Below are 11923 nucleotides of genomic sequence, written 5' to 3' on the forward strand. Positions count from 1 at the left end.
CTCGCCCTCACTGCGCTTCTTTTTCGTATTCTTTCCACTTCTTTTCGTCTGCTTAATAGCATATGGGTGATGGCTGTAATCCGCTGCCTGATATATTCGTCCCGTGGCAATCACAATGAGCGCGCTGCTTTTATTGAAGCAGTCGGCTTCTTATACCACGACGATATCTTTACGATTTTATTAACTCACATTTGTTATAAACATAAAAGGGGCATTAAATGCCTAATATGGGCTAAGAAATTGTGGATGCTTTATACTGATTGTTTCATATTTGCAAAATTTATTAAAATTTTTGTATTGTGTCGCCATCTGTCACCAAATTAATATACTAAAAGGATTTATGCATTTTCAAAACAATAATCATTTATGATGAATGTCTACGAATTTCCGAGTTGATCCAATCAACATGTGAGGCGGTTCTGGTTGCTAAACTAGGCGAACCAACTTTGCACACGCCTGCGTTATGAATACCAACATGAACTGCACCGGCGTTGGTGTAACGCACCACTGGACTACCACTATCACCCTAAAACAATAAAGTATTGTATGTATACTCCACCCGTTAATGGGCGTGAATGGGCGTACCCCGCATGTTGTGCTGTGTTGATTAACATAGCATAACACGTCATTCTTCAGTGTGCCGTACCACTCGCTGCATTTTGCGTTGGTAATTGTTCCTAAAGTTGTGTAAAGAAGTTTTTCTGAAAGACCATTGCCGGTACCACCCCATCCACTGACAGTCACATCCACGTCGCTTCCAACATAATCATTTGGTCCTGGTAAACGTACTGGCTGAATTTTACTGTTGAAGGACACAGACTGCGACAAACGTAAAATCAAAGCGTCGCCATGTTTGATAATCAAATCAGCGAAGCGAATTGTTTTACCGTCACCATCTTGACGATCTCCAGCGAGAGTTGAGCCGAGTGTAATGCGATAAGCACGTGGTTTACTAAAATTAAGGAATTTAAATGATTGAATGTTGTTTTTTAAGTTTACTTACGCATCAACGCAATGTTCGGCTGTAAGTACTAAGTTTCTTGAGATGAGGGCGCCACCACACCTCCAAAACTCCCATTGTCCATTATCGCCCAGCCCATGTACGCCCACCATCCATGGGAACTGCCCACTGCGAGCCTGTTGACCATTCACAATTCGTGTATCTTCTTCATTTTCAGGATCCTGGGCCAAACTTAATTGGAGCACAACTAACGCGAAAAAGAAACCTACAAACTTACTCATGATTGCTTATCGAGTGATAGTCGCTCGAAAAATAAAGCACTATTTAAAGGTAACAAGGGCTTGACAACCTATTATTGATCATAACTGACTGCTTAAATAATGGATGTGTTTATTGCAAATATGCAAAAATGTTAAAAATTTTCGTCGACTAATTAATATATCTATTTGCGTATTTCATGTTTCTAGGTATCGCAATTTGCGTAAGTAAAGTTACTAATATGCATTTGAATGAATATGTATAGGTATTTTTGTAAGTTGCTAAAAAAACAAAAATAGATAATAGATACTTTAAATACCTAATTGTGTAGGTAAATAATGTTTCAACAACAGGAATATTTTAAAATACATTGGGGCATTACAAATATTTTTAACTTAATACTATTGTAAATATTATCAAGGAAATAGTTAGGAATAGAAATGTTAGGAAAGTTTTAAAACATCAAAATATGCTTATATTAATATAGGAGAGTATAAAATTGGGGTTACAAGTAATGAAATGTATAGTGTATATTGGGTTGCCGCCTATCATTGAATTATAAAGATAAAAATTCAATTTTTTGGTCTAAAACCTCCGGAAAATAACAAAACACACTTTGAATAATCAAAATATTAATTTTCTTAAAATATTTTTTGTCTTGCAAAAGTAAATTCCACCGTGGCTGATTAATGACAAAAGTCATTAATTAATTCTACGCAAAACACACAGTTCTTCACTATGGTCGCGCCAATGTGCACAAACAAGTTATTCGGATACCACAGCGCTTATTAATCGCGAATGCTTCCCAGTGACAATCGAAATGCGTTCCTGTTCCAGGTGGTCCCCGACCGAGTGCATTTTGTTATGTTTCGTTTTGTCTCCGTGTGGTGATTCGTAAATATGTACCTACCACCGGCGAATTTTGCACGCACAAATATTCCTTCAATTTCAACTTTCAAACTTGAAATTTTGAAATATTCGGTGCGGTTTTTTGAATGCGCTTTTTAAAATATTTCGAATTGCTTCAGTTTTTGGTATTCCCAAAAGGAATTGCATTCATTTCAGCAATTCGTGTATTTTGCTCCTTTGAATTGTAATTTCGCAATTAATTAATATGACAAATATAATAAGCAAAATAATAAGTAATTACTGTTTAAATTATATGCTATGGGCTCGTCTTATAATGAGGATTACCGTTAAGTCTAATTAAACATGTGATAAAGCCTAACAGTTTGTGCAATTTAAGTCACAACAGCAGGTGACTGTGATTGTTATACAGACAAGTTGAAATTTTGACATGAATTATAGGGCGAACCATTTTAATTAAATTTATTTGCCTTTTTGGTAACTGAACTGAACATATTCGTGCCCCAATACAACATAAATAGGTTTGAGGTTCCTTAATTTATTTTAGATAAAACTTCTTGGAAGTCAATCGAAACATGTACCATAATAACTAATTGCGTACTGTGTGCCACTGCTTTTTAAAATATTGCGCAGCCTGCAGTCACCAGGGTCACTTGTGCTTCTCGACATGTGCGCGTTCATGACCACGAGCAATTACACAAATGACGACCGATGGCTATACCATTCCCGGTTCGGGCTGAGCAATAGGTACATATTTACATAATGCACGCCAAAACGAACATGCTCATTACCACCATTGCTATCAACTTATGCAGGGAATAAACCTTTACTGAGATTTGTCACGTGAGAGTTTAGAGGTTATGAATCGCAGTACTACCAATTTAAATTAAAAAAATCACTAAATTTTCTATTAAATTGCCAAAGAATAAAAAATAATTCAATCTCAATTGATATAGAACTAATTTTAATTTGTTTGGAATTTTCTAATTAAAAACTACATTCATAAATAAACTTTTGACGATAAAAAACAGTTAATACATAAAACTAATAAACATATCAAATTATAAACTAATTGCAATCAATAACGAATCGCCAGGTGCTACACACAAACGCAGCTAAACCAAAACGAAAATTAACTTGTACCAACCAACACATTAATCAATCATTAATTAATTCTCGTGTTTGTTTATACATTTAAAGAGTCAAACAAATACGGTATTAATGCGTGCGCTTTACTAATCAAGCTCATCGAATATTTAAAAATTAAAATAATAACGTACGATAATAAATTATATTGCGAGATTGAATATTAGCCTGCCGTATGCTTGCCGCATGTGTGCCTGCTGCTAATTATGTTAATGCCTGTGTTATTTATTACGAAAAGAATTAACGTGCGTGATTGTTCATAAATAAATATTGCTTCTAATACTTATAATATTTATGAATCGGAGATAATAAGTTAATTATCAGTAGGTTCCGGCGTTAAATTTTCGATAGTTTTTTCTGGAAGCACGCATTAAGAAGTATTTAAAATATAAATCAGCTTTATGTCTGCACAAACCGTTAAATTTTAATTTTAAAGTTTTTTTTAGAGGTTAGATTCATGTAATGCAGTATTAAGTTACTTAGGCAAATCGAAAGCTGTATATTTGGTTGCAGTTGTTGAATGTAGCAAAAGAAGCGGTTAATAAAGGAAAATATTTACTTTTACTTAATTTATATAAGAAAACTTATTTATATATTGATTGAAGATTATCCAGAGTGATTGTGTGAAATGCAAGCAAAGTATAATAACCTTGCCGCATAAATTATATGAGCAAACAGTTTGTCGACAAATAAAGAGCAATAAAAACGAACGTGTAATCGTCTAAGTTGTTGAGGGCGTAGAGTGAACACAACTACACACTACTCGTGTTTAAATAAGTACGTACAGGTTTTTAAAAGATCGAAGATACCAATAATTCCAATATACATACTCCCATACTCTCTTTGTTGTCGTTTTTTTTTATCGACGCGCCAGCAAATTGTGTGGGAGAGCTGGGAATAACATTTCCGAAACGTGAGAATGTTGATAGCAGTAAAATAAAAATGTCGCAACATCACGTCGTGTAAATACGCTCATCACACATGATTATATGATTACATTATTAAGTATTACATAATAATTCGAATCTCTATAGTCGAATAAAACGAAATAAATTTACACCGTGTTACAAGAGTCGGTGGATGCAAAACCGTCGATGCATTAAACTCGCCAACAAATTTACATGTTTCTGCATTAGATTACAGAGTTGGTCGTGGTGTGGCGGTGTACTTTGGTTAATTGCCGGTCCTGGCGTGCATCTGAATTGCTAAATGAAAGTTGGTTGTAAACGCGACATGATAATATGGGTGCACGTGTGGGTCCGCGTTTAATTACACGAAGTAATTAATTCTGGGCGCGTCTCTGCGCCGGGCACTTCGGACAATGATTACCGATTTAATTGTGAGTGTCTCCGGCAGATACCGTTTCGTCAGCTCGAAATTGGATTGATATCACGGCGCAACTAGCGCGGCTACACCCATTGCAATTTAGATGCCACTTAAAACAATTTTACCAAGTGAAAAACGATTAAAATCCGCCATTGTAATCGATTTTACATGATTATTTTGTTGTTTTATGCGTGTTGAAGTGGAAAATATTCATTCAATATAGGCAACTGAATAAACACTGGCTCCTTGAATGAAAACGTGAGAAAAAATAACTTTACAACCAGGATGTAATCCCCCAATAATAAATTGCAGTTTAACTAAATATTGACCGTCTATTTGACATGCCAAACATGTCAACATCTACCTTCTACTTCCTTATCACCATCTATTCATAACAATTTCACTTTCAAATCCCGGCTACCATGCTCATAATGAATCCTGTGTGAAATTTATAAATTTAAACCGGGAGCTAGACTCCGCGCAGCCACCTGTTGTACACAACCATGCGCGTTCCCATTACGAGCGTGAGAACTTCGGAGAATTTTCAATAATCGATTATGTTATTATCTACGCAATTGCGTAATAAGGGTAACAATGACGAGATAACATACGCACATTTCTATAGTCCGAAGGTATTTTGGTATTGATTAGAAGACAAAAAGCTTGGTTATGTTGTCGACTCATAACCATTTGCGGCGGTTTTCGCACGCGCATTTTTCTCTAATCGTTATTAATAAGACAGTTGGTATGTGCGCAGAATGTCGGCATCCATCAAGGAGAGACAAAGCTGCTGAAATCGCTGCGCATCAATTGTTGACGAACAGGTGCATTTTACCCACGTTTTAATTGTTTTCCAGACTATAAAAATAGTAGAACGATTAATACTTAGTGTTTCAGAAGAAAATTATCAGTAAAAATCAAGTTTTTATTATTATGACAATGCGGGTTGATGTAGTCATGATTTGAGTTAATGCTGAATAAAATCAGAACGCAATCTACCTAATAGAAACCCAATAATTTTTAATAGCCGAATTGTTGACATTCCCGGATCGGACGTAATTTATTATCATGGCACGGCGTAGTTGTGCACTTTAGTTCAGCACGAACGCATAAGTGAGACGCGCAGCTTCCTTTCTGTGCGTGTCATCGACTTTAAGAAGCAGCACAAAGACGCCGAAGTATTTGTATTTATTTTTATTGTCGGTGTACTAGTTGTGATCGATCGGAGATTATCGCCAAGTCTCTTCTCTTTTCGCTCCAACCAAACCGATCGTTGTTGATTTTTTGTAGTTGCGGCACAAGCTTTTAACTTTAAGTTAAGTTAACTTAACTTAAGCAGTATAGTTTCATTGCGTGCAATAAACGTCACTCAGATTTCTTCAAACGAATAAATCGTCGACGACGCTATCACCGGTCACCGATCACCCGCTATACTCGGGAATCATTTCCATTGTAGATTTGTGGATTTCTAACGAAAAAAACACAAGCAGCGTGTACGTGAAATGCGCATGCGCAGCATCTAACAAAGTAATTTACCGCAGGCACATTAATTAGAATGCAGGAAACAAATCCACCGCGCGCATTAAGATGCAAATAAAGTAAAACGCCAAGTAAATCTTTTTGGTATTCGCCAATGCGCGCTCGTTTTTCCTCCAGCAGCGAAGACTGTTCAAGGAATATAATTCGACGTAGAAAAAAACGCCAAGTTGGGCATTGCGACGTATATAGCCGATGAGCAGGTGCCTTACTATATTCCGTATTCCACGTACTTGGCACTTTTTTGTCGCTGACCGAATGGCCGTTTATGCCATATTTACAAGTCAGGCATCATCGCAATTCTCGTTTAATTTAGAAGCCTACGCGAGATAAACTCCGCACACGCGTGTTTTTTGCTACCCAGTGGTCGCGAACGCGCAAGTTTCGTTGCTTGATTAAATTATAGCCAGTTGTCATTTAACTATTTATGTGTTTATTAATCCTTTGGGGACGGCACGATTTGAATTATATGGTTTTGATGTGCGCTGAAGATAGTCGCAGCGGTTTTACAATGTTATTATATTCTCGGAAATGCACAACACGTTATTGATGGTGTTAATAAAATGTGCTACGCTTGAATTAGCACGCTAATATTTGTTGATAACTCGGCCGGTAATAAAGTTTAATTAAAATAGGCGGAGTATACGGAGTATAGAAATTATCCTTTGCGCACGTAAATGCGAAAATAAAGTGTAGCGGAAAGGTAAATATTGTGCAGGAATTAAGTTATTTAGTTAAAATTATGCAACTGCATAAAACAAATAACACATTACAAAACTAATGCACATTTGCATACAGTATTACGATTCTATCATTAGCAGTAAAATTTGTTGGTCGGAACAAACATAATTGTAGATGGAACTAAAAATCCAATTTACGATTATCTCTCAACTTGTAATACCCTTCGGGACCTAGATATCTCATCAATCTGCAACACAATTGTTTTAGCAAGAAAAAACGAATTAATATTCTGCACTTACGCGCTGCAAATATTAGGAAAATAGGTAATATACAGCAATGGTCAAAACGGAAACAAAGCCATCCATGATTCATTCAGCTGATTCGCGATCGTCACCGCACACAATTCTCCACATCGTTCGGCCTTCATGCGATGATCTGTTGGTTGAACCTTGATACCAAACATCTGCCGAAAATCAAAAGTCATATTATTCTTAGATAATTATTGTAGGAGATAAGCCAAAACTTACAACACCGGGTTGTTCCGTAAACGAATGTTGTAAAAGTTGGTGAATACAGTTCCGGGGCAAATTACACTCACAGCAATATTAGCTCTTAACTTTTCATTTCTTAACGCATTCATGTATCCCTATAAAAAATATTAATAAATTATTAACAAATTATTATAAATAGAGATATACGTGTAATGCATGTTTTGAACCAGTATAACTAGCTGAATGCGGCACGCCAAAACGCCGGCCACGCTAGACGTACGTCACCACGTGTCCTTTTCGTATTCAGTAAAATGTGCCAATGCAACACGCGTCAAGTTAATCACCGAAAATAGATTCAGTTCAAACATTTCCTTATCAACTTGCATCGCGATTCTCTCCCAGATACCACGCTGTGATCTGCCCGCATTATTAAAGATGACATCAATGGTACCAAAATGATCAACAGCAGTTTTGAAGTATTCCTCGTGTTTATCTAACTTCAACATGTCCATTTCAAGTACTAAAACGTCTTCGGCACCAAGTGCACCATTCGATAATTGGAGGCATTCTTGTTTAACGCGATCCAATTCGATTTTCCGTCTCGCGGCTAGTACTAATTTCACACCGCGTTTGGCAAACGCGTAGGCGGTGTGTTCACCAATACCACTTGATGCACCAGTTATGAAAACCACTTTGCCTTTTAAACTTTCTATAAAATATAATTCGTTTCAATATGAAATCATTGTGTTGTTATTGCTACGCAACTTACCAATTGGTTTCCCGAATTTTTCATGGTATGCTAAACTTAAATCACAATCGAAGTAAAAAACTGAGAAGACATACACCAGAGTGTATACGATTAATGCCGCACCGATTATTGCAAGTAGCCATAACATCTTAACAGCCTGACAAGTTGTGAGTAAAACTAATTTTAGCGCTTATAATTTATTTACCACCGGATTCCAATGACTACTCAAAGTTCAGCGATAAAAGTTTACGCTGATTATGCGTTGTTTAAGGTCATTAATTCATAGACATTTATTTTTACAAATAATTCTTTTAATTGTCACTTTTTGAATATAAATTTATATAAATTGACACAGTTGATAAGAACATTGTAATCTAGAGTTCAAAATGCGTTCGATGAATAAATGCACAATTTATTAATGATATCGATCATGCAGTGCTTGAATGGGTCTGGTGTCTTAAAAGTTAAGAAGAGATAGTATGGAATATGGCGATTGTTATAGAAAGAATTGGTCAAGACACCCATAAACCAGTAAGAATAAAAAACCATAACCAAATTTGTACCATTTATATGCGCTTTTGTTCCTGTAATCATAAAGAAAGTCAAGCCGTGTGTTTCGTTGTGAGTTATTCGTTGTTAGCGATGAAATGAATCATAAACTTATTAAGAAATTGTATTAAATGCGAAAAGATTAAATAATGCACTGTGTAGAGTAGAAGGCAAAAATGAGTAGAAACTTAAACATAAAACTAGTAGAAAATGCAAAAAATACAAATAATCTCAAAATAAATGATAAGCGAACTTAGACTTAGATGTGTTGTACCTCGACAGAACTCAACTGCGGTGCTTTGCTGTCACGTAATTTGAACATTTTCTCAGGTCCCAAAATTTTCACACCCTGCAAAACATTCATTAAATAAAAGTAAATCAAATATTACATTCAAATCAAAACTTACAAATGGAATATTAATGGAAAATAAACAGCGCAGTATGTGATGGGCATTAAAGGAAACATAGCCATCCAACCTTCCTTGATTTTATTGGCAATGCCAATGGCACATAATTGACCACAGCGTTCGGCTGTTAATCGGCGATCAGTCGGCTGAGTTGTAATTCCATATTTCTAGTATAAATAATCGAAAAGAAATCCAAAAAATAGAAAATGGAAGAATTTCAAATAAATGTTCAGTTTCAGATCCAAACAATATAAAAATAGTTGCTAGCAAGAGTAAATAAACAACACAGAATAAAAAAAGTGATAATGTAAACGTAAACGTAAAACATGTTGAAACATGTTAAATATGTTGAAAATATTTCAAGAAAACAATACATGATGCGACATCTGTTGGAAAAGTATGCTACTTTGAAAAGGAGCATGCGTCAGAGTGGCCTTGATAGTAAGTGGAATTTGAATTTTTGCAATTATCCAAATTGTCAATGCGCTCAAGAAACAAGTACAATGTGCTTACCTCACCAGGTTTATCAGTAAAACTTTCCTGTAAAAAGTTTGTAAAAACAGGTCCAGGGCAGAATAAACTCACTGTAATTCTTTTCCCCATCTTTTCATTCCTTAATGAATTCATATACCCCTAAAATATTAAAATATATAATTGAATATCCATTTTAGTGTATGTTTAACCATTATTACATGAATTGCATGTTTAGCACCAGTATAACTCCCTGAATAAGCAACACCAATAACCCCAGCTAAACTAGAAGTAACAGCAACATGTCCTTCTCCTCTCTGATTGAAATGTTCCAGAGCAACTCTACTGAGGTTAATCACAGAAAAGACATTCAATTCAAAGAGGTCTTTATCAACTGTAATATCTATATTCTCCCACATTGCCCTCTGGGATCTGCCTGCATTGTTAAATAGAACATCAACATGTCCAAAATGTCTGATTGCATTTTGAAAATGCATTTTGTGTGAAACCAAATCACACATATCCATTGCAATAACCAAAACATCACTGTCTATTAAACTTCCATTTGATAATTCTAAACATTTTCTTTTTACTCTTTCAAGTTCATTTCTCCTTCTGGCAGCTAATACAAGCTTAACTCCATGTTTAGCAAGAGCATAGGCTGTATATTCACCAATTCCACTGGATGCTCCTGTTATAAATACCACTTTGCCTTTGATTCTACCTGTTATTAAATTTTAAGACATTAATGCAAACAAATATTTAGAAACTTTTTTAAAACTTACTTATTGATTTACCAAAACGCTCTAGAAATGCTAGATTTAAATCGCTATCCACCAAACATAAGGCGACTAAATATATAACACCATACGTAAAAACGCCCGCACCAATTAATGCCCAAAACATTTTATTTAGCAGATTCTTATTAGCGCTTTATTTAGCTCCAACTTTTGTGCACTTTGCACTATGTTCACTTGTAAACTGAGTAATAAACCAAAATTCTTTAGGTTAGATAACTTTCGAACGCGATTTGTGTTATGTTTTAATTTTACGCATTTAACCACCCACAAGGAATATTAATAAAACATGACTGGCATTTGCTGAGGACACGATTGCACTGTGCGCTCCTGAGCAAACCAACGCAGCTTTGTTTACATTTAATTATCTCACATCAGCGCCGTATGTGATTAAAACTCGCAGTCGGTCATGTTTTATCGTTAAATGAACGCATTTAGATAATAGTTCAAGTACTGGAACTAATTTAACATACACTGAATTGAATTTACATTCATTGCTTTACGGTACAAGGTAATTTAAGTTTATATAACTTTGCAATGCATTATTGTAACGTAATATGTTGGTAATTACTTTTAAAAACACGAATAGAAACGTACATTTTATTGGAGTAGGCTCTGTTTGAGCATTTGCTGTTTATTGGGTTGCATACAATTGGCTCGCTTTCATCGCTTTCAATGTGCGGTTGTTAAGGTTATAACAATCACAATCGCATAAGAGAAAATAAATTTAAAAAGATGCTTTCCAATAAACTGATATTTACAAAACACGTTAAATCATGTGTGAAAGCTACGTATCAATGCCTGTCAACAGTCACACAACCACTACCCACAGAAAAATCAGGTACACTAATTAAATGATTCCACAAACTTCTTAAAACATTCTAAATCTAAAACTTAAATGTTTCTAGTTGAAGAAACCAAGGAAACCAACATCCTGAAGCATCCAGACTACTTCCAAGTGCATAACTTATTCACAGTCAAAGATTTATTTGATGCAAGAGTTCACTATGGTCATAAAGTTGGGTCTCTAGATGAGAGAATGTTGCCATTCATCTATGGCTCTAGAATGGGTCATACCATCTTTGATTTGGATAAAACTGCTCAATATCTAAGACATGCTTTAAATATTACTGCACATATTGCTTATAGAGAAGGTATTATCCTGTTTCTGCACAGAGGTGCTCAGAATATGCACTTGGTTGAGAGAACAGCCAAAGAATGTGGGGAGTATGCACATACAAGATTTTGGAGAGGTGGTATTTTTACTAATGCAGATAAGCAATTTGGTGCTGTTACCAGGCTACCAGATCTTTGCATTTTCTTGAACACATTAAATAATGTCTTGCTACAGCATACTGCTATAAGGGATGCTGCCAAAATGGCTATTGCAACAGTTGGTGTGGTAGACTCTAATTGCAATCCTAATTTGATTACTTATCCTGTGCCTGGCAATGATGATTCACCAGCTGCTATTGAATTGTATTGCAAATTATTTAAGGCAGCAATTTTAAGAGGCAAAGAGAAGAAAAAAGAGCATTTGAATCAGAATTAGTTTGATATAGTCATTATAGCTGAATAAATTTAATTATAAACTATGTTTAATTGAATCATCTATTTCTATTGGATTAGTATTTGTAAAACAACCAATTTTCCTAATGTTTGCCAATTTCAAACAACAAAATAAT

At 35.3% G+C, this 11923-nt stretch overlaps 4 protein-coding genes across 4 annotated transcripts; 1 reads left to right on the forward strand and 3 right to left on the reverse strand.

Moving 5' to 3' along the window:
* Positions 1 to 260: 260 nt before the first annotated feature.
* Positions 261 to 1316, reverse strand: LOC135794282 (elastase-1-like). Its single transcript, XM_065305496.1, has 3 exons — positions 1004 to 1316; positions 586 to 952; positions 261 to 526 (listed from the first exon to the last, which is right to left on the reverse strand). The coding sequence occupies exons 1-3, from the start codon at positions 1240 to 1242 to the stop codon at positions 365 to 367; spliced, it is 768 nt and encodes a 255-aa protein (XP_065161568.1). The 5' UTR covers positions 1243 to 1316; the 3' UTR covers positions 261 to 364.
* A 5188-nt stretch (positions 1317 to 6504) lies between these two features.
* On the reverse strand, positions 6505 to 8205 carry LOC135794891 (dehydrogenase/reductase SDR family member 7-like). Its single transcript, XM_065306373.1, is given in 6 exon segments — positions 6505 to 7022; positions 7075 to 7238; positions 7303 to 7421; positions 7474 to 7520; positions 7523 to 7975; positions 8036 to 8205. Coding segments are annotated over 5 exon segments (786 nt in total). The 5' UTR covers positions 8163 to 8205; the 3' UTR covers positions 6505 to 7022; positions 7075 to 7198.
* Positions 8206 to 8303: 98 nt separating this feature from the next.
* Positions 8304 to 10602, reverse strand: LOC135794890 (dehydrogenase/reductase SDR family member 7-like). Its single transcript, XM_065306372.1, has 4 exons — positions 10227 to 10602; positions 9663 to 10165; positions 9484 to 9603; positions 8304 to 9137 (listed from the first exon to the last, which is right to left on the reverse strand). The coding sequence occupies exons 1-4, from the start codon at positions 10345 to 10347 to the stop codon at positions 8967 to 8969; spliced, it is 915 nt and encodes a 304-aa protein (XP_065162444.1). The 5' UTR covers positions 10348 to 10602; the 3' UTR covers positions 8304 to 8966.
* A 4-nt stretch (positions 10603 to 10606) lies between these two features.
* LOC135794892 (small ribosomal subunit protein uS2m-like) lies at positions 10607 to 11833 on the forward strand. The gene is made up of 3 exons (XM_065306375.1): positions 10607 to 10749; positions 10828 to 11079; positions 11147 to 11833. The coding sequence occupies exons 2-3, from the start codon at positions 10974 to 10976 to the stop codon at positions 11788 to 11790; spliced, it is 750 nt and encodes a 249-aa protein (XP_065162447.1). The 5' UTR covers positions 10607 to 10749; positions 10828 to 10973; the 3' UTR covers positions 11791 to 11833.
* Positions 11834 to 11923: the final 90 nt, after the last annotated feature.

This window comes from Atheta coriaria, unplaced genomic scaffold (assembly GCF_025399875.1).
Source record: "Atheta coriaria isolate IRGN ID8LTWV9N9 unplaced genomic scaffold, Caltech_Dcor_3.1 hic_scaffold_6_pilon, whole genome shotgun sequence".
In the NCBI taxonomy this organism is placed as follows: domain Eukaryota; kingdom Metazoa; phylum Arthropoda; class Insecta; order Coleoptera; family Staphylinidae; genus Dalotia; species Dalotia coriaria.